The 24,548-nt window shown below is 55.8% G+C and overlaps 1 protein-coding gene across 1 annotated transcript; it reads right to left on the reverse strand.

Moving 5' to 3' along the window:
- Positions 1-85: 85 nt before the first annotated feature.
- On the reverse strand, positions 86-19,821 carry LOC134810438 (probable E3 ubiquitin-protein ligase DTX2). Its single transcript, XM_063814379.1, has 9 exons — positions 19,669-19,821; positions 17,797-17,970; positions 13,662-13,762; positions 8,409-8,549; positions 4,595-4,674; positions 2,671-2,820; positions 1,540-1,701; positions 680-769; positions 86-190 (listed from the first exon to the last, which is right to left on the reverse strand). Exons 3-9 carry the CDS (start codon positions 13,696-13,698, stop codon positions 164-166), a joined length of 687 nt encoding a protein of 228 aa, XP_063670449.1. The 5' UTR covers positions 13,699-13,762; positions 17,797-17,970; positions 19,669-19,821; the 3' UTR covers positions 86-163.
- Positions 19,822-24,548: the final 4,727 nt, after the last annotated feature.

Raw genomic sequence — 24,548 nt, forward strand, 5'->3', positions numbered from 1 at the left:
GCCCTGTCTTCATACCCACACCACGGGCTCCCACCCTCCTCGCCAGCTATCCTGCCTTCCTAGAAGGCTCGTCCCCAACCTTCTCTGCAGCCATCGAAGACACAGCGCGGCTGCTCCAGGGAGAAGGTGGTGGCTGTGACCTTCCCTTCCAGGTCCCAAGCTGTTATCTGTGGTGTGTAGGGCACCAGCTCTGTGGCCACGGGGGACAAAAGGTGAGCCACGGAGACGGGCGTGGGGGTCCCTGGGGCTGCCTCTCCCAATCGGAGGGGGGCGGGCGCCCAGGGTCCAATCACTCCAGCAGGGCCCCCAGCCCCTTGGGTCTGGCTGCAGCCACAAAGTCCCTATTCATGTCTCAGTGCAGACACCACTGCTCCAGCCTTCCGTGGTCACCTGGTCTAACACAACTCCCGTCCCTGCCTGTCACACTCTGACTCTCAGGAGCTCCTGACCCCACCCGGCAGGGTGCTGGAAGGTGATGGCCTCTCCTCCTCCCTCAAGGCTATGTGAGGTCCAGGCTGCCCTCCCTGTACCTACAGCAGGTCCCCAGAAAAGAGCAGCAGACACTCGGCCCGGCCTCAGCCTCTGTCCTCCGCTGCAGAAGCAGAGTCCAGTGTGGCGCCTGGCCTCCTGCCGCCTGGTCAGGGCCCCGTCCACCCCCGGGGCGCATGGTGACACTCACCTTGCGGCCCTGGGCGTTGTCTGGAAGGTAGCACTGGCGGGGAAACCCTCTGGCAGTGAACGGCTTTCCGGGATTGGGGTGCTCAGGGTCCTGCGGTAGGAACAGACACCAGGATAGGGTGCTCCGAGAGCCCGCACAGGGACAGGCCCCTGCACAGCTCCAGCTCCTCCCCCGCTCCGAGATGCCAACCCCAAATGTTCCTGAATTTCCCTCTGAGCTGTGGAGAAGTGGAGGGAAACCAGGGGAAAGGCTCATGGTTCAACAAGACAAAAAGATGCCTCCATCCACCACAGGTGGACCTTGGCTGGCAGCCAGTGCCCGCTGCCTGCTGCCCCCTGTTATCTTCCCACCCTGCCCCAGGCCCTACGATCCACCTTGGCTCAAGACAGGAGACCGAAAGGGCTAGGGCCCGTCTGAGTCTCCTCTGGGACTCTGGGGCCTTGTGCCTGGGCTCCTGACACCCACACGCCTGGCCCTGCCACTCCCAACCCAAGGTTCCTCGACGCACACCCTGCTGTGGCCCCGCTTCTCCAGCCCCTCCGCAGGGTTCCTCCCACTGAACTGCCTGCCCTTCTGCCCAGAACAAGTCCAGCTAAGATGGCTCCTCCTCTAGGAAGGCTTCCTTGGTTCAGGAAAGAGTGGAGGGCCAGCCTTTTGCTGCCACAGCCCTAAGAGCTTGCCCTAAGCCCCGGCACTGCCTCCCCATTCCCGGCCCTCCATGGCCCTGGCCTTAGGGGACCTGGGGGCCTGAGCTTGGCCACATGGGCATCCTCAGCCTTGATCCAGGGGCAGACTGCTGGGACGTGGGTGGGGTGGGAAGAGGAGTGGCCAGGAGTGGGGGACTCAAGAAGGCCCCTCACCTGGATGCCATGGGGAATGCTGTAAACTATGAGGATGGTCCCGCAGTCCTCGTGGCCGGGGAGCGACATCTGGAACCGTAATACCTCCATCTTTCCCTGGGGCTGGGTCCCCGTCTTCTCTCCATAGATGGTTTTGCAGGAGGGACACTGCAGACTTCCATCCTGAGAGAGGCAGACGCAACCCACTGAGCTGGCAGTCTGAGAACACCCAAGACCGTCACCTCCACCGTCAGATGGTAAAGGGCCCCGGGAATGGGCTGGCCACCATCCCAGGGAGTTGCTGGCAGCCTCCTGCCCGGAAACTGGCTTCCAACAGCTTCCCTGGAAAGCTTTGTTTTGCACCAGCAACTCATGCCATTTTCGTTAAGGGACATGCTATCAGGAGACAGGTGGCGAGTGGGAAAACTCGGATCCTGAGCAGAAATCTCCACGGGTGAATCGCATTTGCAGTCAGATAGACAGCCTTGCAGTGTCTGATCTGCGGAGCTGGGCCCTGGCTGCCCAGGACGGCAGACACTAGGGAAGGCCGAGCCAGACTCCAATGCGCCACATGACTCGGTTCTCTAAGCCTCTAAACTCTGCCCATCCCGCCTGAAGGCCGATGCAGGGAGAGCAGCTGGGGGTCGGTCTGGGCGCGGCTCTTCATGTGTAGGCTACCGTGGGGCCCAGGATCAGCCCTGCCTCAAGGCCTGGCTCCCACCTCCCAGTGGGGTGACCGTGGGCACAGCCCCCGCTCTGAGCCTCTCCCTCATGAGCACTGTGCTGACTGCACAGGGATGCTGTAAGGAAGAAGGGAGACAGTGTCTGCGGTGCTTACAAGTGGCTGAGGGGGAGGCGGTGCCCTGAGGCTCAGAGAAGCCCAGAATCTTCTCAGGCCTGGCTGGAGGGGTGGAGGGAACCAGCCGCCCTGGTCCTCCTTTCTAAAGTGTGGGGCAGACCTAGAAGAGTAGGGCAGGCCTAGGAGAGCCGGCCAGGCCTTTAGAAAGGTCTTCAAGCTGGCCCCACGCCCAGCACCATCTTTTGCAGAGGCCCATTCCTACAGCCACCCCCGGAACCCTCCCGCCCCTGCAGGGGACAGCTCAGGACTGTGGGGGCGGGCCACCCGCCTCCGCCCCGGGCCAGTGGGGGCACCTTATTGCCGTTGCAGTACATGGCCAGGAGGCACAGCAGGTGGAAGGCGTGGCTGCACTTGGTGAGGCGGCCCACAGCCAGGGGCCCGATTGCCTTGCTGTCAGTCACATCGCTGTATCCAGACGCTGCGGACAGCTTCTCGATGCAGTCCTGGAGGAGACCAAACACGGGTCATGCTTGCCAACAGTGGGCTGGGCTGACGTGGGCCAGTCTTGGAAAAAGAGGCTTTCATGTGCTGAAATGCTGGAAGTGCAGTCAAAGTCAATTCCGAGGCCAGGCGCAGTGGCTCAGGCCTGTAATCCCAGCACTCTGGGAGGCCGATCACTTGAGGTCAGGAATTTGAGGCCAGCCTGGCCAACACGGGAAAACCCCATCTCTACTAAGAATACAAAAATTAGCTGGGCGTGTTGGCAGGCGCCTATAATCCCAGCTACTCGGGAGGCTGAGGCAAGAGAATCACTTGAACTCAGGGGGCAGAGGTTGCAGAGCTGAGATTGTGCCACTGCACTCCAGCCTGGGCGACAGAGCTAGACTCCGTCTCAGAAAAAAAAAAAAAGTCCATTCCACAGGCTGGAGACACAGGTGAGTCACCGGGACCTGTGCCCTTGAAGGGCTTACCAGCAGCACAGGCCCGACATGACAGCAGAAGCCACCAAATGGGGAGGACGGACAGGGCAAGATCCTGGGGGAGGCCCTCGGAGTGGGGTCTTACAAGGGAGACAGGAATTGCCAGATGGACAAGCACAGAGCGGGCACCCGGAAGAGGGAGGAGGACGTTCTGAACGAGGAGCCAGCGCATGGGCACTAAAGCTGGCAGGGGGTGGGCTGGGAGCAGGAGATGAGACAGGATCAGGGAGAGGCGCGCCCTCGGGGGTCTGGCTGCCACACTCAGGGGCTTGGGGCTGTGTGTGAGTTGGGGGTCCTGCTGGGGGTTCCAGGCAGGGAGTGCTCCCATGATCCAAGCTGCGTGCTGGCTGTGCAGATGGCAGCTTGGAGAGGAGGAGCCTGGGGTGAAACGGCCCAGTCACACCAGATGGACACCAGGGCCGAGACAGAGCTGAGCGCTGGGCAGGCGGGAATGTGGCAAGGGCTTGTGGAAGGGGTGGGACACATGAGGAGGACGTTCAGGCTCCTTTCCAAACCTTTACTTACCAGATTTTTCTCATGGACTCAACAGACTGGAGAAAGAGACAAGTGAAGAGTCCCTGGGTACTGGGGCTCCTGGCCTTCCACCCACCCCCAAGTATCTGAAGATCTCTGGGTACTGGTATTCCCGGTCGTTCACCCACCCCCTCCCCCAACAGTATCTCCAGGGCTCCCAGCTAAAATCAGGGGAAAGTGGTGCTGCAGCCCCCAAAACGTGGCTCAGCAGAGGTTCAGGTTCTATGGAAGCGCAACAGGAGTCTGATTGGTCCTGTTCATTACAGGAGGTCAGGAGGACAGGGCTGCAGTGAGCTGTGATCACGCCACTGCACTGAGCCTGGGCGACAGTGTGCACCCATCTTTAAGAATAAAAAAATTATAAGAACCTTGACCAGCTCTCCCAATAGCCGGGGAGCAGGACAGCCACCTGGACGAGGCCACCTCACTTCTACACCAGCATCCGCAAGGTGGAGAGTGGGGCAGGCTGGCCCATCCCTTGTCTCTGGAATTCCTGCTCCCAGGATGGCCATCAGGCTATGGAGAGGCCAGGGCCGGGAGAGGAGGGGCTTTGCTCAGGACCACAGCTCCTTAAGTGCAAAGCTCAGACCATAACGATGTGGGTCTCGGGAGGCTGGGAGATGAAACCAAAGGGGCTGGAGCAAGGCCCTGGCACCCAGAGGCACCTGGGAAGCACTCTTCAAGCAAGATGGGGCGGATGTCCTTTCCATGTGGAGTTGTTTCCAAACAGAACCAAAGGCAGCCAAGGTCCCAAGACACAAACCTCATCTGGGGGCACTTTCAGCTCTTCCGTGTAGTTTTTTATGACCTGCTCTGGCTCTGGCTCTGGCTTCGGGGTCGCTCCTAGAAGAGAGAAGTACATAAGCAGCGTCCTGAGGAGCACAGGCTGGAGAGGAGACCAGAGGGCAAGGAAGGCAAGGGAGAGGTCTAAGCTGCCAGGAGGAAATGCGAGAGGGGCCCAGACAGGGAGGCCAGTGTGCGGGACGGGAGAGCTCAGCGCCAGGCACAGAGCCCCGAGCTCCGTCGGGCAAAGCCTTCCCCAGTCCCACCGTCCGGGGACCCGGCTCAGCCCCAGGAGCCATGGAGAATACAGAAGAGCAGAAACAGCAGCACAGTCTCCTGGGAGCCGCATCCCTGCGCACATTGAGTGAGGAAACCGACCCCGGCGCTTCTGAGGCTGCGCGGAAGAGTCAGCCGCTTCGGGCACAAACTACTCCAGGGGGCGTTGTGGCAGCACGATTTGATTCAACTTGCATTACCCTGACATGAACACCGCAGGGACAAGGGAGTCTGGGGTCCAGCATGTACAGGCAGCTGCACACACGCCGACCGCCACACAGACACTGTCCCGGGAAACGCCTGCCACTGACTGGGAAGGTCTGTCACGTGCAGACTAGCTCCTAAGTCCAGCGACTCTGGGGAGGGGCCAAGACGTGGCAGGAGCCCACCCTGACGGCCTCACTCGCTGTCTGTGCACACGTGCACGAAGCTGGAGGGAGAAGGGCTGCATCTCCATAAACACCGAACCCCACATCCAGTAAAGCCTCTCCTATGGACAAGAGGCTCCCCGAGCTGGTGAGGATCGGCGCGGCCCGGGGCGTTCTCTAGGTAGTGGGAGTAGCAGAACCACAGAAGCCAGCAGCCAAGCCCGTGCAGGGGTGAAAGAGGGACGGGGAGCCCAGTGCCACCCGTGGAGGCGCTCCTGACAGGGGCTCCACCCCAAGGTCATGGTGGGGCTGCGGTCGTCCCAGACTCCAGGACCAGAAGGGGCTCTGGTTTGAATCCAAGCTCATGGCCTTCAGGGGCTGCAGAGAATTCTAAGCCTGAGGGCTCACAACTGCACCTGCTGAACTCCCTTTACACCAAAAAGGGCCAGGGAGGGGACAGTTTGGCAGGGAGGTGGCATGGTGGGGCAGAGGCTGGAGTCGGCACGGTTTGTTTAATTCTAGTTCTCTTGCTGTGAACGAATCATGCCACCTCTGAGCCTTGGTTCCCTGATCTCAAACGGGAAAGACGAATATGTAACCAAGCTGGAATTGCTGTGATGGCATGGCTGCTGTGACCTGGAGGGAAACTGCTGGCAAGACCACAGCCCCCAACCCCCATCCACACACCCCACACCTCCACCCACACCCCCCACACCTACAGACACCACACCTACACACACACCACACACCCCAATCCACACCCACACCCCCCACACCTCCACCTAACTCCACCCACACCCCCCACACCTAGACACCACACCTACACACACACACCACACCCCAATCCACACCCACACCCCCCACACACACACCCAACTCCACCCACACCCCCCACACCTAGACACCACACCTACACACACACCACACACCCCAATCCACACCCACACCCCCCACACACACCCAACTCCACCCACACCCCCCACACCTACAGACACCACACCTACACACACACCACACACCCCAATCCACACACACACACCCCCACACACACACCCAACTCCACCCACACCCCCCACACCTAGACACCACACCTACACACACACCTACACACACCACACACCCCAATCCACACCCACACCCCCCACACACCCAACTCCACCCACACCCCCACCTCCACACACCCCCACCTCCACACACCTCCATATCCCACACACCTCACATACCCACCTCCACACATCCCACACCACACACCAACTCCACCCACACCCCTCACAACTCCACACACCCCACACTCCACACACCCCACACCTCCACACCCCCACACCTGCATACACCACACACCTCCACACACCAACATCTCCACATACCCCACACCTCCACACACCACTCCTCATATCACACACCTACACACACCCCACACCTCCACATACCCACACCTGCACACACCACATACCACACACCCCACACTTGCACATACCCACACACCTGCACACTTCCACACACCTGCCCACCCCAACATCTCCACATACCCCACACCTGTACACACCCCACACCTCCACACACCCCACACCTCCACACACCACACACAGCTCCACACACCCCACACCTCCACACACCTCACACCCCACCTCACACAGCCCCACCTCACACACCCCACACACTTCTACACACCCTACACACCTCACCCCTCCACACAACTCACACCTCCATACACCCCGCACACCCACCTCCATACACCCCATACCTCCACACACCCCACACACCCCACACCTCCACACACCTCACACACCCCACACCTCCACACACCTCACACACCCCCACATCTCCACACACCCATACAGACTGCCCGAACCCAAATCCTGTCACGGTGGCGAGAACGCCAGACCAGAACGATGGCCCCCAGCTCAGGGTCACCCTCCGTGTGGCTGGAATGCCCTACTCAGGCTGAGGGGGGCCTTTTCCTTTGGAAAAGCCTGCCAACTCCAGAGCCATCTCCGGGTGAGCCTGGGCCTCGCCTCTGCCCAGCCCTGGTGAGGCCGGGCACAGCATCCCACCCCCGCCCACCCACCCCGGCCCTTGCAGCTTTTCAGAACAGAAGGGAGCTTTCCATTAGCCACGTGTCTCAGAAGGGGCCAGCCAGGTGACCCACCAAGAGCGTGTCCTTCCCAGGTAAACCCGAGTGCCACAGAAGGTTGCCAGCCCGGGCTGCCAACGAGTCTGGCTCCTCCCCCAGGGCAGGGGAAGGGCAGGGCGTGCAGAGCCCTGGGCTGGGGGCAGGAGCTCGAGGCCCACCCCTCCCTGAGCCCACCTCCTCGCCTGTGGGCTGGAGGTCGGACACGATCGGAAGCCACCCTTGCCGCATGCCAGGCGCTGCGAGTATTCCTAGACCTCGCCAAGCCCCTCTGCTAAGCGGAGGCTCCGAGAGGACCTGCTGAGATGACACAGACACTGAGGGCCAGCAGGGCCACGGCCACCCTCCCTGCCCGCCACCACGCCCACTCCAGAGCATCTGGACTGGCCACAGTCCACACTTCCACAGCCCAGGGGTGGAAGCAGGGCCAGCACCCACTTGGGAAAGGTTCAGAACTTGACCATCACAGGCTGCTCCGAGCAGGTCTTGCTATAACTCCCTGGACCTGCTGTGGTCCTAAAGCCGCTTCTTCTGTGGCCGTGCAACGAGCAGGGCAGGGGTCACCGAGGGACCCCTCTCAAGCAGCCCACGTGGCAGTCACACAGGGCTGGGGGTCAGGGCAGCAGACCTGGGCAGCAGACCTGGGCCGCTGTCTGGGGGCCTTTCCCGAGACACGTGCTGGCCCCGGCGGAAGGGACGGTTGTCCCCGCATCCTGAGCCGGGCGCCACCTCTCACCCACAACTTGTTGCTTACAAAAATCACAAAGTCCTCAAGAACAAGCCCCCTCATGCCAGCTGTGACTGGAGGAGAGGAGCTGAACTCTGGGGCTGCGGTGGAAAGTCAGCTTCCAGGGGCCGCCTCTGCTGCCCAGCGGGGGCAGGGAGAAGGGCCACTGAGCCCCTTCCCCCGGGATTCAGGGAGCAGAGAGAAGGAAGAGGGTCTGTGCAGAACAGTCAGAGGCAGCGAGGCTGGAAGGAGGCTTAGCAAAGGCCAGAGAGTTTTTGGGAACAAGAATTACCTTTCACGGACATTTTCCTCAATCTCTTAACTGAGCCGTGACTTTTGGAAGCCAGACGGGAGGCGGGAGGGCTGGTGGGCTGGGGTGTGCGGCTAAGACACACGGGGAGTCCAATGGCTGACATCAGAACACTCGTCATGCCTGCACAGGTGTGAGAGCAGACACGCAGAGAGGGAGAGACATTAGAAGACTCATTCGGCATGTGACGCCAACAAACCCTGCTCAGGCCAAGGATGTGACACCATCAATGGCCACGGGGACGCACAGGTCTCCCTGGGGAATGTGGCCTCTGGGGGCTTCCAGGACTACCCAGACCAGGAATCAGAGGGTGGGGCAGCCTGGCTCATGGTAGCCCTGGCCCCAGAGCCCACAGGTTTCTATAGGAGCAACAGACAAGCCCGTGCCCTCAGTGTGCAGGTGGGCACCGGGGCAGGACCCGTGACGTCAGGAGAGCAGAGGGCGGAGGACGCCACTCCAGGAAGCCGCCCAGGGCATGGGGTCTCCTGGGTGGGGCTGGCTCCAAGGGCTCAGCTTCCCCAGGAGGCCCTGGGCCCTCCTGGCTTGGAGTTACTAGGCCTCCAGCCTCCATTGGGCGCTGTGTGTGCTCCATGCCCCTCCTGGCTGATCTGGGTGCCACGGCCTTCAGCGACAGCGCTGGGGTAGGCGGGCAGGAACGTGGCCCCTGGGCCTGCTCCCACACTGCAGCATCCCCATACTGTGAGGGCTGGGCTGCAGCAAAGCCCCAGGCTGTGGCTCTAGCGCCCTCGGGCAAGGGTGGGCCTGTGGCCAGCAGCTATGCTGGGACAGACCGGCCACTCTTTCCAGAGCTCACCACTGCCGGATGCCTGCAGGGAACCCCACACTTGCCCTGGGGGACTCTCCTCTGACACTGCTTCCTTCGTGCTCCCTGATGACCCAGCGCTTCCTGGGACACAGCGTGTCCTGCTGGACGAACCCGTTCCTGCCACACCCTCGGCCTACCCCACTTTCCATAGTGCCAGCTCCCCGGTCCTCCCTGTCATCGGTCAGTTAGGTCAAAAGCACCTCCTCTCCAGAGAAAGGGGAAGCCCAGAGCTTCTTAGCCATCCCTTAAGGTGGCTTCCAGGGTCTGCAGAACCTGGCTCAGGAGCTGGGCACAGCCGGCTGCCGGGGGAGTTGGTAGAGATCCCAGTCCTCCTGGACCCCACTCCCCATCCAGGAACAGATGGCGTGACTCAGGGGTGAAGGGCGGCCAGGCCAGCCACTGCGCCCCCACTAGAAGAACAAAGCTTCTCAACCCGGCACATGTGCCTGGCTGTGGGGAAAGAAGCGGAGACCAGCCACCAGCCTGGGCAGCAGAGCCGAGGTGGGCAGGGTGAGTTGCAGTGGCCGCTCAGCAGGAGACACCAAAGCGTGCATCAGAGGACAGAGGTTTGAGCCCAGGAGCTCAATGCCCCCAACATCCCAAGCTTGTTCCTGGGCTCAAATGCGGTTCCTGTGGGAACTGAATGTCGGGTGGAGAGAAGGACAAGCGGGCGCGGGTGGCAGAGAGATGGGAGAGGACAGGGACAGGTGCAGTTTTCCTCAAGAGAACCTGGTGCCTCTGCGCTGCCCACGTCGTCTGGGAGGACCAAAGGCCAGGACACGTCTCCCTACCCAGGGTTCTCCGGCAACACTGCCTCGGCGGGCAGGCCTTCCCTGAACACTGCCTGACGGGGCCTGTCCCTCCAAGCCTCCCGCCCCGCCCTGCTGGACTCCTGCTTTGCACTCCCCTCTGTTTCTATGGACTGTCTTCCCTCAGCACGAGTTCCACGAGGTCCCACCCGTAGCTGCATCTCCAGCACCCCGCTGGGGCAGTGCCTGATCCCTGGGAAGCCTGCAGCCCTCTGTGTTTGCTGAGGAATGAAGACATCCTTGGGCCACCACCAGCCCCCAGGAGGCCGCATGAGTGACACACATGTCCTTTTCAATGCAGGACCCACTCCCCTGAATTCAAGTCACAAACACACAAGTTTCAACCCAGAAGCCTGGAGAGGAGGAGGGCTAGGGACAGCCCCCCAAACTCCTGACAGCCCCCAAATCACCTGAAGAACTCGGAGGGCCACAGCCTTTTTCTCCACCCATCTGGGAGGATTCCCGCTGTCAGAGCCCTGAAGAGTGAAGCCCCCACTCACTGATTCTCACTTCCAATTTGCAGACACCCCTCCTTCTGACACCCAGGGCCAGGGCTGAGATCCAAGCCTCTCCTCTGTGCGCTCTGACCTCCCCAGCCTGGGTTCGAGCCCAGTGCCAGCCCTCACCAGCTGAGCAGTCCTGGGCAGGCTGCTGACACCCATCCCTGCCCCAGGCAGCAGTGTGAGCTGTGGATGGACCGCTGCTGTGACCAGGTGAGGGGTGGAGACCCTGGCCCCAGCCTCACAGCCCCTGCCCCCACCCGATAGAGGGACTGGGCTATGCCACAGCCAGGGGAGCTGTCACCTGGAGGCACTGTCACCTGGAAGCAGTGCCTCCAGCACTCAGTCCTTCCAAAGCATGACCTCCTGGTTATAAACCTCCCTGCAAAAACCCTGTGCGCAAACGCTCGTCTCCGCAGCCGGGCATGGTATAATTCCTCAACCCACAAGCACACCAGGGTGACAGGACACTGCTCTCCAGCTCTGGCTCCGGGGTGCTGGCCAGGCTCCTCTCATTCCCTGCTCCCCTAGACAATGCTCCCCCAGTAGGTACCAACACTGGGCCTTGAACTGGGGGAGGCAGGAGTCTACACAGCCTCCAGGCTCTCCTATTTCCTTAGGCCTGAACCAGCTTCCCGAATCTATTTCCCCACAAGTAAAATGGATGTTAAAATACCTGCTTTAGCTCCAGGATTGCTCTGAGAGCAACGGGGACAGACAACAGGATGGACAATTTGGGACACAGCCTGAACAGGACCTTCAGCCTCAAGAGCAGAGGAAGGGGGCAGGTGCTAACTCCACACCCAGGGCACTCAGATCTGTGTCATGGCCTCAGAGGTCACTCACTGTCAGGCCTGGCCACGAAGGCTTGCGAGAGCCCCAGAGCTGGAAGGAGCTGGGCCATGAGGAACCGTGTGGGGGCCCCGTCTGTTTACCCACAACCTGTCTCCAATGCCACCACGGCCGCACATGCACACACGGTACACTGTGATTTCCCTACGGCGCCGCACGGTGACTTCAGTGGGCAGGGACTTTCTGGCCAGTGTGTCTTGCTCATTCTGTCTCCCCTGCCCCACTCCAGCTCCTCTCCCTCCTGCCCCCACCTCTCTGGCTGCTCCTTCATTTTCTCTTTAGTCCCGCCCACGGTCTCTGTGGCACACATGCTCCCACGAGGGGTCAGGGGCACCCCATTCCACCCAAGACTGCTCTTCTGAGGCCCACAGCCAAATCCCACTGCCCCGGAACAGCTCCAACGGCCACTCCACAGCCATCACCCCCTCCCAACCTCACCCTAGACTCAGCAGCACTGAACCGTCATAGGCAAGAAGGCCCGGGGCTGTGTCTCAGCTCTGCCAAGGGCTGGCAGAGAATTTTTAAATTCTCCGAGCCTCAGTTTCCTCTAATGAAAATGGGAACAAAAGCCTCCACCTCAGTGATTTAAGGACGAAATGAATTCACACACGCCAAGCCCCAGGCTGCTCCTCAGTTGTGACTGGCTGCACTCCAGCAGGCCTCAGTCTACCCCCAATCCCCCCTCACAACCCCCGGCCTGACGGCTCATGCCTCTGAATGTTTCAAGCCAAACCTCCCCCTCCACTCCACTGCCTCGAAGCTGGTCAGGCCTTGGCTGGTGCCCCCAGGTCTGAGGTCAGGCTCTGCACCAGCCACCCTGCCTCCAGGCCTGTCCCCTCTCAGCCACTACCACAGCGACTCCCCTAAAACACCAACTCATTATTGAATTCCGCCACATCACCCTGTGAACAACGATGGAGCCATCCACCTCCTTACATACCTCGCAATTTCCAGAAGTTAGAAAATAACCTCAGCTGGGCGTGGCAGCTCATGACTGGAATCCCAGCGCTTTGGGAGGCCAAGGCATGAAGACGGCTTGAGCCTGGGAGTTCAAGACCAGCCTGGGCAACATAGTGAGACCCTGTCTCTACAAAAAATAAAAAACTTCCCTGGTATGGTGGCATGTGTCTGTAATCCCAGCTACTCAGGAGGCTGAGGCAGAAGGATTGCTTCAGCCCAGGGGTTGGAGGCTGCAGTGAGCTATGACTACACCACTGCACACCAGCCTGGGGAACAGAGCAAGATCCTGTCTCTTATAACAAGAAAAAAAAAAATGGCCAGGCACAGTGGCTCATGCCTGTAAACCCAGCACTTTGGGAGGCCGAGGTGGATGGATCACTTGAGGTCAGGAGTTCAAGACCAGACTGGTCAACATGGCGAAACCCCATCTCTACTAAAAATACAAAAATTGCCCGGGCGTGGTGGCATGCACCTGTAATCCCAGCTACTCGGGAGGCTGAGGCAGGAGAATTGCTTGAACCTGGGAGGCAGAGGTTGCAGTGAGCCGAGATCCCACCACTGCACTCCAGCCTGGGCGAGAGAGACTCCATCTCAAAAAAAGAAAAAAGAAAAAAAATCCTGCCACCTGTGGAGCTTCTGAAAACCCTGCTAGCCAGGCTGCTAAAACAGAATGGGTGTGGGGGCCAGCAGTAGGTATTTTTAAGGATCCTTAAGGTGAAAGGATTGCTTGAGCCCAGGAGTTCAAGACTTCAGTGAGCTGGGTTAGCGCCACTGCACTCCAGCCTGGGTGACAGAGCGAGACTCTTGTCTCACAAAAAACCAAACCAAACCCAAAACAGTTCCAAGATGTAAGATGTATGGTTAGTACAGCAAAAGATCTGGTTGGACCCAAAAGGTGCCTCTTATTCAAGATGTAAGAGTAACTACAGCCGAAATAGATCTATTAATTCCCCAGAGGGCCTCTTTAAGGAAATGTTTAAAGTATTTCAGGACAGGAAAGTGACTATTTAAATATAATGCAATTCAATGCAAAAGTGTTAAAGGATGTGAAAAGGTCTGCACCCGAGCGCCCACCGTCATCAGGCCCCACGTCCCCAGAGAGCAAAAGGAGGGGCACCTGGGCTCACTCTGGGGTGACACCATCACCAGAAAGAGGCACTGCTCCCCCAGGGAGCCCCTTTGGCTCTCCCTGAGGATCCAGAGGGTGACAAGGCCCCACATCACAATTTCCTCCCCACCAAGTCCTGCAGGGCACAGACTGCTCTGCAGCCCGAGGGCAGGCACCTACCTGCGAGCGCCTGCTGGACTCTGCTGGGCTTTGGCATCTGCACGGGCACAGTGGCAGGGACGTTCCCCGGGCTGCTCGAGGGACCGCTGGGGAGGGAGGCACTGGGGGAGAAAAGAGCAGAGCTTACTGCACACCGCTGACTTATTGGAAACGAGAGCTCGAGAAACACTGTGTCATGGCCAAGTGGGAGTCACTGAGGCGCCTTCGCGCTTTTACGCTCCTTGGGTGCCTGTGTGGAGGCCTTTGGTTTTGTTTTCCTGGGCAATTCAGGGAGACTCAGGAGGGGTGTGGTGGCTCACACCGGTAATCCCAGCACTTTGGGAGGATGAGGTGGGAGGATCACTTGAGGCCAGGAGTTTGAGACCAGCCTGGGCAACATAGTGAGACTCCATCTCCAAAAAAAATTTTAAAAGTCTGCCAAGTGTGGTGGTGCGCACCTGTACTTGGGAGGCTGAAGCAGGGGGATGGCTTGAACCCAGGAGGTTGAGGCTGCAGTGAGCCACGACCACATCACTGCAGTCCAGCCTGGGCGACAGAGTGAGACCCTGTCTCAAAAAAAAAAAAAAAAAAAAAAGACTCTGAAAACAATCATTTCATACCTGTTGTGAATAAAGAAAATAAAAAGAAAAAAAAGATATTTTACACTCACTAGTGTCATCAAAATGCAGGCTTTCAGGCCAGGCGTGGTGGCTCACGCCTGAAATCCCAGCACTTTGGGAGGCCGAGGCAGGTGGATCACAAGGTCAGGAGATTGATACCATCCTAACACGGTGAAACCCCATCTCTACTAAAAATACAAAAAATTAGCTGGGCATGCTGGCACACAGCTGTAGTCCCAGCTATTCAGCAGGCTGAGGCAGGAGAATCACTTGAACCCAGGAGGTGGAGGTTGCTGAGACCGTACCACTGCACTCCAGCCTGGACAACAGAGCAAGACTCCGTCTCAAAAAAAAAAAAAAAAAAATGGCTGGGTGCAGTGGCTCACGCCTATAATCTCAGCACTTTGGGAGGCCAAGGTGGGTGGATCGTGAGGTCAGGAGTTCAAGACCAGCCTGGCCAAGATGGCAAAATCCCGTCTCTACTAAAACTACAAAAATTAGCCAGGCGTGGTGGCAGGCGCCTGTAATCCCAGCTACTTGGGAGGCTGAGGCAGGAGAATCACTTGAACCTCGGGCAGCAGAGGTTGCAGTGAGCCGAGATTGCACCACTGCACTCCAGCCTGGGCAACAGAGAGAAACTCAGTCTCAAAAAAAAAAAAAAAAAAAAAAAAAAAAAAAAGCAGGTTCTCATAGCACCTGTTTAGAGGAGAAAAAACCTGGCAGACACCACTTTAGCAAATGATCATGACCTTCATCACCAGTAAAAGACAGGTCAGTATCATAAACCCCACGATAGGATGCTCTGGGAGGGATGCAACACCATTTTGGGGGGATTTAATGTCAAAAATGCATTATCTAGCCTGGGCAACAATCGAGACCCCAACTCTAAAAAATAAAAAACTAGCCAGGTGTGGTGGCATGCACCTGTGGTCCCAGCTACTTGAGAGGCTGAGGCAGGAGGATCACTTGAGCCTGGGAGTTCAAGGCTGCAGTGAGCTATATGCAAACACCAAAGAGACTGCTGAAGTCATCTTTGTACTCCAAGTGCCAAACACAAGCCTCGGCGCACAGAATTTCGGGAGGCATTTGGGGAATGAATCAGGGCTCTTCTCTCTAGCCCATGGCCTCATTTCCTGTTGGCCTCTTAATACCTTCAACACGTCTGAGGCCAAACGCATCTTCCTTCCTCATTCTCCTTTTCCCCCTGGATTTCCCCCAGGCGGCCAAGAGAAAAACCTCAGATTCTCAGTCCTCCGCAGCCCGCTCCCCCAGGCCTAGCAGCTGCCTGCCCTGCTCTCTCCTCACCTCTGAAGCCCCCTGCTAACACCTGGCCAGGACCCTTATGCCTCTCACTTTAATAAGTACCCCCTCCCTGCCGGGCGCAGTGGCTCACGCCTGTAATCCCAGCACTTTGGGAGGCCTCGGTGGGTGCATCACCTGAGGTCAGGAGTTCGACACCAGCCTGGCCAACAGAGGGAAACCCCGTCTCTACTAAAAATACAAAAATTAGCCAGGCATGGTGGCAGGTGCTTGTAGTCCTAGCTACTTGGGAAGCTGAGGCAGGAGAATCACTTGAACCCGGGAGGCGGAGGTTGCAGTGAGCCAGGATGGCGCCACTGCACTCCAGCCTGGGTAACAGAGCGAGACTCCATCTCAAAAAAACAAAACAAAACAAAACAAAAATAAGTGCTCCCTCCCAAACAGCTTCTCCAACTCTGCTTTCTAACCCTCTTGTACATCTCAGATGGGGGGGCAGAAAAGATTAAGCTTCCTGAACTAACGTTCTGATCCTGTCTTTTACACACCTCCCCTGGATCTCTAGAATGAAATTCAAATTCCTTAGGCTGACAGTCAAAGCCGATCACAATACAGCCCTTCCCTTGCTATCAACAATATTTGCCGGTGCCCTTCCCTTCCATCCCCTCATCTATACCTCCCTCTCCACAATCCCCTTCCAGAGTGTAAGTGAGGATCCACTACTCCCATGTGCATCAGCGTGTCTGTCCCCACCCCCATGACTCTGCTCCACCCTGAATCCCACCCACTTGGTCCCCTGTCCTCACCTTACCCACCCTTTTATGGCCCAATTTAAACAGCACTTCCCACGATGCCTGGACGTGCCCAGCAGAAAGCAAACACCCTCTAAATTAGCCAGGCGTGATGGTGTGCACCTGTAAGCCCAGCTACTCGGGAAGCTGAGGCACAAGAACCTCTTGAGCCTGGGAGGCGAAGTTGAGCAGTGAGCTGAGATTGCACCACCGCTCTCCAGCCTGGGTGACAGGGTAAGACCCTGTCTCAAAAAGTAAACAAAACAAAACAACAACAACAAAAAGAATGAAAGAAAACACCCTCTTAGCAAGTTCCTTTTCAGTTCTCTATGTTCACTTTATCTCTTCAACTAGACTATAAGCAACTGAGGGCAAAACCACTCACCTGCCTCTCCCCACGAAGAAGCTGGCATGATGTAAGAAGACCACCACAAAGCGAATAATCCAGTCTAAACTCATTCCACATGTTCCAGTGTGCTCCTTTAAAATGTCCCTCACGAGGCCAGGCACGGTGGCTCAGGCCTGTAATCCTAGCACTTTGGGAGGCTGAGATGGGAGGATCCCTTGAGGCCAGGAGTTAGAGACCAGCCTGGACAACGTAGAGCGGCACTGTCTCTAGATAAAATTATCAGTCGGGTATGGTGGTAGGCACCTCAGCTACCCCAGAGCCCAGGAATTTGAGGCTGTGGTGAACTATGATCACTCCACTGCACTCCAGCCTGGGCAGCAGAAGCAGACCCCAACTCAAAAAAATAATTAATAAAATGACCCTCATGGAAATCTCCTAAAATCCTTCCACTCCCGAGTCTTGGCATGGCCCACATAACCCTCCTCGCTCAGAGCCCTCTGCCTGCTTTTCCAGCCTCCTCTATTACATACTAAGCTACTTACAGTAGCCCAGCTGTGTCCCGGTAGCTTCATGACTTTGCAAACGCTGACTCCTATCCCACGCAACTGTGCCCCACTTTCTAAGTCCTACTCCTCCTTCACAACGCCCCTCAACTACCACCTTCCAGGAGCCTTCCTGACCTTCCCTCTAACCGTCCCCTTTCTGGATGTGGGTAGGAGAGCCTTGTGATTTCTCCCAGCTCAGTATATATCACACTGACAACACCTTGTCACTGACTCTGCTTTGTCTTTTCCACCAAACAATGCACTCCCAAAAGACAGAGATCTTGTCTGGCACCCAGTAAGGGTTTATGCAACAAAAGAAATGAAAACTGCCAGTTCAAATGCAGAAATCGTGACTTGTGTCTTCTATCCCATAAAGCATGTCTTAAAGTGGAAAGCATCTTCTAAGACTAGTTAGTTAAACAGAAGAAGCAGTGGCAAGACGCCACTGCAATTTATTTGAGACAGGTGGCAATCAACAGTCAACTCCCAGGGCACACGTTTATCCTGCAGACCTCAAAATTCCACCCTCCCCAATCCCCACCTTCTCTGCACCAGATAGAGAAGGCAGCAAGGTCAAGTCCCCATGGCTCTCACCTTTTCTCTCTGGAGAGCTGGCACAAACTGTCCCTTCTGGATGAAGACACCAGCTCCTTAGGAGGAATGACTTGTTTGAGTTCCCATCTTGATACAAACCACAAACAACAAAAACCGGGCAAATCTGAAAGGCTTGCTGACTCAGCGACACAAATTCCAAGGCACCTTTGCCAACTAGGAAGAAGATGATCAGGTTTTAAATTAAGAAACAGCAGTTAGTAAAAACAAAGGTACAGATGTTGGATCCGTGTGCTGTGCCTGGGGACTGAAAATCACCAGATTTATTTTCCAATAGCCTGGGTGGAGCAGGAGGTACAACAGTCTTCCTCCACCCACTTAACAATCAAGGAGATGGTTGAAAAAACAACAAAAAGCAAACAAACAAAAAAACCCTGAGCTCTTTTTAAAATTTTTTATTATTATTAGTTTTTGGAGACGGAGTCTTGCTCTGTCACCCAAGCTGGAGTGCAGTGGCGTGATCTCGGCTCACTGCAGCCTCCGCCTCCCAGGTTCAAGCTACTCTCCTGCCTCAGCTTCCCGAGTAGCTGGGATTATAGGCTCGAGTCACCACGCCTGGCTCTGAGCCCTTTTCTTAAAAAAAAAAAAAAAAAAAAAAGTTCTTTTTTTAGTTTGTTTGTTTTTTGTTTTTTGAGACGGGGTCTCCCTCTGTCGCCCATGCTGCAGTGCAGTGGTGTGATCACAGCTCACTGCAGCCTCCAACTCCTGGGCTCAAGCGATCCTCCTGCCTCAGCCTCCCAAGTAGCTGGGACTACAGGCACCCACCAACACGCCCATCTGATTTTTTATAGAGACAGTGATCTCAGGAATCCTCCTCGTTTCCCAGGCTTGTCTCAAATTCCTGGACTCAAATGCTCCTTCCACCTCGGCCTCCCAAAGGGCTGGGATTACAGGCATGAGCCACCGTGCCTGGCCTGAGCCCTTTTACAGAAAACTCTAAAAGGACTTCATAAGCCAGTCTGGCAGCTAAGCATCCAGGAAATCAACACACCAGAGAGGGTAAATATTTAAGGTCACAGAGCAACCGAATCAGAGGGTTTGCTATCCGGATGGCTTAAGCCCGGATGGTGGCTACCAGAAAGTCTACCTTCTAGAGCGCTAGAGGAGCTAGGAAGGCATGCAGAAATATTCTGAGTTTCTCAAGGGTCCAGGCGTCTGTACACATGCTATTTATTTCCATCGCTGTTGGCGCTTAGAGAAATGGAGCCAGCTTGGAGGAGGAGGGCAGCTGGCTGAGACAGTCGCGATGAAAGCGCAGCTCCAGAAAAGGGAACCGAGTTCTAAATCTTTGTCGGCACCCCTTACGCACCCCAAAAAGTGACCCAGGGCCCCAGGAACTCCTGGGAAGACCCCCCACAGGAAAGCAGAGTTAGGAAGCAAACTCCTCCAAAGTACAACCCCCGGCCCAGTGAGTCCCTTCACCTGGGGGTAGACCCCAGCAGGACCAACCCCTCGTCAGGGAGCCGGTGGCAATCTCGTCACCGCCTCCTCCGGGTACTTTGGGAAGGGGTGCGCTCCTTCCGAGCGACCCGGAACCGCGCCCCTCCGCCTGCGAGCCCCTCAGCCTTCATCCGAACGCCCCCTTTCGCACCCGGCACCCTGTCCCGTCCAAAGCTGCCGGCGCCTCCCAAGTCCCCCAACTCCCGCCCTCAGGACCTTGATCCCGGAGACCGATCCCTCCGACACCCTCGATCTCCCGGGACCCCCGGGTGTCCCCGCCGCCCCGGCCGTCGGCCCCCCTCACACCCACGCCCGCCTCCTTCCGGTCCCAGCTAGGCTCCGGCTCCCCGCGCCATCCCGCGCCCCTGGGACCGCAGCCCTAGCGACGCGCAGGTGGCCTGCCCGCCCTCTCACCGAGGCTGAGGAGGACAAGAGGACGGGGCTGAGGGCACCACCGCGCTCGGACTGCAGCTCCGGCTCGGCCTGGGCAGGGCTCTGGCTGTTGCTCCGTCTCTCAGGAGAAGGCAGCCGGAGTGAAACTGCGTCGCAGCTTCCGAGCGAGCCGCTGCGCATGCCCGGGGCGTGCGGCCTTCTGGGAAATGTAGTCCCGGTAGGGCCCAGGGGCGGGCAGAAGGCGGGGCTCAGCGGGGAAGGGCTCAACCTAAGGCGCACCTGCTCCGGTCTATGTTTTCTTCCTTCGCCTGCTCACTCATTGACTTATTCCTTCATTAATTACTGACTTAATTTTAACTAGTTTTTACTAGTACATACATGGTGCCAGTACATACATGTGCTACTGTTTCTCTTTTTTTGTTTTTAAAATTAATTTTATTTTTCTTTTTTGTACAGATGGGGGTTTTGCAATGCTGCAACGTTGCTCAGGCCGATCTCAAACTCCTGGCCTCAAGCGATCCTCTTGCTTCATTCAGCCTCCCAAAGCACTGGGGTTGCAAGTGTGAGCCATCGAGCACAACCTTTTTAAATTTAAATTTTCCTTTTTCTTTTCTTTTTTTCTTTCTTTCTTTCCTATTTTTTAATATTTATTTATTTATTTAGCTACTGTGTAGTGGGAGTGCGGGAGTGAAAAGGTGAATCAGAAATGGTTTCTTGCCTGGGCGCAGTGGCTCATGCCTGTAATCCCTGCACTTTGAGAGGCAGAGGTGGGCGTATCACCTGAGGTCGGGAGTTCCAGACCAGCCTGGCCATCATGGCGAAACCCCGTCTCTACTAAAAATACCAAAAAAAAACTAGCCGGGCGTGGTGGCTCGTGCCTGTAATCCCAGCTACTCGGGAGGCTGAGGCAAGAGAATCGCTTGAACCCGGGAGGCAGAGGCTGTAGTGAGCCAAGATCGCGCCATTGCACTCCAGCCTGGGCGACAGAACAGGAATCCTTCTCAAAAGAAAAAAAGAAGAAGAAGAAGAAAAAAGAAAAAGAAAAGATTTCTCGCCGGGAGCGGTGGCTCACGCCTGTAATCCCAGCACTTTGGGAGGCCGAGGCAGCCAGATCACAAGGTCAAGTGATTGAGACCATCCTGGCCAACATGGTGAAACCCCGTCTCTACTAAAAATACAAAAATTAACTGGGTGTGGAGGCCGGGCGCAGTGGCTCACACCTGTAATCCCAGCACTCTGGGAGGCCGAGGCGGGCGGATCACGAGGGCAGGAGATCGAGACCACGGTGAAACCCCGTCTCTACTAAAAATACAAAAAAAAAAAAAAAAATTTAGCCGGGCGTAGTGGCGGGCTCCTGTAGTCCCAGCTACTCGGGAGGCTGAGGCAGGAGAATGGCGTGAACCCGGGAGGCGGAGCTTGCAGTGAGCCGAGATTGTGCCACTGCACTCCAGCCTGGGTGACAGAGCGAGACTCCGTCTCAAAAAAAAAAAAAAAATAATAATAATAATAATAATAATAATTAACTGGGTGTGGTGGCGCGTGCCTGTAATCCCAGCTACTTGGAAGACTGAGGCAAGAGAATCACTTGAACCCTGGAGGTGGAGGTTGCACTGAGCCAAGATCGTGCCACTGCACTCCAGCCTGGACGACACAGTGGGAATCTGTCTCAAAAAAAAAAAGAAAAGAAAAGAAAAGAAAAGAAAGAAGAAAAGAAAAGGATTTCTTTCCTGGGAAAGCTTTGTATCTAGTTGGAAAGCCCGGCACTTAAACACACAATTACGATATAGTGGGGAAAATGTTTGGAGGACCAAGTACCCCGTTAAAGATACTTACCTGGAATGACATTATCCTAAGGTCATTGATCCTTTATCAGGGATTTTTATTTTCCTTTTTTTTTTTTTTCAGGTGAGTTTTGCTCTTGTTGTCCAGGCTGGAGTGAAATGGCACAATCTCAGCTCACTGCAACCTCCGCCTCCCAGGTTCAAGTGATTCTCCTGCCTCACCTCCCGAGTAGCTGGGATTACAGGCATGCACCACCACACTCAGCTAATTTTTGTATATATATATATTTTTTGAGACGGAGTCTTGCTCTGTCGCCCAGGCTGGAGTGCAATGGCACAATCTCAGCTCACTGCAAACTCCGCCTCCCAGGTTCAAGCAATTCTTCTTCCTCAGCCTCCCGAGTAACTGGGATTACAGGCGCATGCCACCATGCCCGGCTAATTTTTGTATTTTAGTAGAGACAGGGTTTAACCAAGTTGGCCAGGCTGGTCTTGAACTCCTGACCTCGTGATCTGCCCACCTCGGTCTCCCAAAGTACTGGGATTACAGACGTGAGCCACCGCATCCAGGCTAATTTTTGTATTTTTAGTAGAGACAGAGTTTCACCATGTCAGCCAGGCTGATCTCAAACTCCTGACCTCAGGTAATCTGCCCACTGCAGCCTTCCAAAGTGCTGAGATTACCGGTGAGGGCCACCGCATCCGGCCAGAGTTCCATTTTTAAAATCTGAAAAGACGGACTATTTTTATTTGTGAAAAATAAAGACTTCTGGTTGTGAAAAGAAGTAAAATAGGACAGTATCAAGAGGGAGAGTGGGGGGCATGGACTTTTGTATTTTAGACAGGAGAGAGAAGAGTGTGCTGACTTCTGAAATTGCAGCAGGATGTCTGCCCCCTGGGAACCTGAAAATGAGGGAAACAGGCTTGGCCACTTGCAAAGTGAACTTTAAACTAATATACGTAGCAAAGGGCCAGAGACAAAAGAACTGCCTGGTAGGAGGGGGCTGGTTAAATAACCCCGGAACACTAGGTAGCCCTAGAAGGAATGAGGAAGACTCACAGTGGCCTAGATCTATTGTTAAACCAAAAAGGAACTTTGAGCCAGGCAAGGCGGCTCATGCCTATAATCCCAGCACTTTGGGAGGCGGAGGCAGGTGGATCACCTGAGATCAGGAGTTCAAGACCAGTCTGGCCAACATGGTGAAACCCTGACTCTACTAAAAATACAGAAATTAGCTGGGTGCAGCGGTGTACACCTGTAATCCACCTACTCGGGAGGCTGAGGCAGGAGAATCGCTTGAATCTGGGAGGCAGAGGGTGTAGTGAGCCAAAATTGCACCATTGCACTAGCCTGGGTGACAGACTGAGACTCGGTCTGAAAAAAAGAAAAAAAAGGAACGTTCAAAATAGAGGGTAGAGAATATGAGAATATGCACCCATTTGTGTTTTTTAAACAATTGCATACAATAAACGGGCTTACAGACGAAGAAAGTTTCTGGGAAGAGACCCAAGAAGCCCCCAGAAGGTAGGGGGATAAGCTGAAGAATTGTTAAAGATTTTATTTATTTATTTTTTGAGACAGTGTCTCCCAGGCTGGAGTACAGTGGCGTGATCATAGCTCACTGCAGCCTTGACCTCCTGGGTTCAAGTGATCTTCCTGCCTCAGCCTCCTGAGTAGCTGGGACTACAAGCGTGCACCACCATGCCGGGCTGATTTTTGTATTTTTTGTCAAGATAGGGTCTCACCATATTGCCCAAGTTGGTCTCAAACTCCTGGGCTCACGCATTCCTCTTGCCTCAGCCTCCTAAAGTGCTGAGATTACAGGCATGAGCCACCACGGCTGACTGAATTTTTAAAGATTTAGAGAGGGCTGTCAGCTGGGCGCAGTGGCTCATGCCTCTAATCCCAGCACTTTGGGAGGCCAAGGTGGGAGGATCACATAAGGTCAGGAGTTTGGCCAACATGGGGAAACCCCGTCTCCACTAAAAATACAAAAATTAGCCAGGCGTGGTGGCATGCGCCTGTAATCCCAGCTACTGGGGAGGCTGAGGGAGGAGAATCTCTTGAACCCAGGGGGCAGAGGTTGCAGTGAGCCGAGATCGTGCCATTGCACTCCAGCCTGGGCAACAGAGTGAGACTCTGTCTTTAAAATAAAATAAAATAAAATAAAATAGGGCTCTCTCCTCTCTGGCAGTACCCCCACTCCCCACAACATACACAGTAGGGCAGTTTGCCACTTGTGTTCTTGCATAAAGGTCCACAGCCTAAGGGGCAGTGGCAGGAGCAGTGGCAGGAAATATTCTTGGCAGGGGTTCTTTGTCTGAAATTTTCCGCCTAGAGATGGTGTCTTTTTTTTTTTTTTTTGAACTCCTCAAAGGCTGGGGTTTGTTCAACACACCCAAGGGGCCACCAGTGCTCTGAAGCAACTGAAAATGAATGACGTGGCCCAAGAAAGAATGTGACTGTTGGCCACAAAATGGGGAGTGGTGTTGAGCAAAGAAATTTAAACTCTAATACCCATAATTCCAGCACCTGGCTAGGTCCAAGTGGGAGGATCGCTTGAGCTCAGAAGTTTAAGACCAGCCTGGGTGACAAGACAAGACCCCATCTCTACAAAAAATAAAAAAATTAGCTGGGTGTGGTGGGACACCCCTGTGGTCCCAGCTACTTGGGAGACTGAGGCAGGAGGATCACTTGAGCCCAGGGGGTCCAGGCTGCAGTGAGCTATGACGGCACCACTGCATTCCAGCCTGGGTGACAGGGTGACATTTTGTCTCTTAAAAAAAAAAGGGCCGGGTGCGGTGTCTCATGCCTGTAATCCTAGCACTTTGGGAGGCTGAGGCGGGCGGATCACAAGGTCAGGAGATCAAGACCATCCTGGCTAACATGGAGAAACCCCGTCTCTACTAAAAATACAAAAATAAAATAAAATAAAATCAGCCGGGCATGGTGGCAGGCGCCTGTAGTCCCAGCTACTTAGGAGGCTGAGGCAGGAGAATGGTGTGAACCCAGGAGGCAGAGCTTGCAGTGAGCCGAGATTGCGCCACTGCACTCCAGCCTGGGCAACAGAGTGAGACCCTGTCTCAAATAAAAAAAAAAAAAGGACAACACGTGGGGGT

This window comes from Pan troglodytes, chromosome 6 (genome assembly GCF_028858775.2).
Source record: "Pan troglodytes isolate AG18354 chromosome 6, NHGRI_mPanTro3-v2.0_pri, whole genome shotgun sequence".
NCBI classification, from domain to species: Eukaryota; Metazoa; Chordata; class Mammalia; order Primates; family Hominidae; genus Pan; species Pan troglodytes.

What these genes read in the sequence shown, in the direction of transcription:
- LOC134810438 (XM_063814379.1), bottom strand. Translation starts at nt 13,698, where the DNA reads ATGCCAAAGCCCAGCAGAGTCCAGCAGGCGCTCGCAG. An exon ending in GCATTCCCCATGGCATCCAG is followed by an intron (nt 770 to 1,539) that starts GTGAGGGGCCTT and finishes TTCCTACCGCAG; the next exon opens with GACCCTGAGCACCCCAATCC. An exon ending in ACAACGCCCAGGGCCGCAAG is followed by an intron (nt 191 to 679) that starts GTGAGTGTCACC and finishes CCGTGGCCACAG; the next exon opens with AGCTGGTGCCCTACACACCA.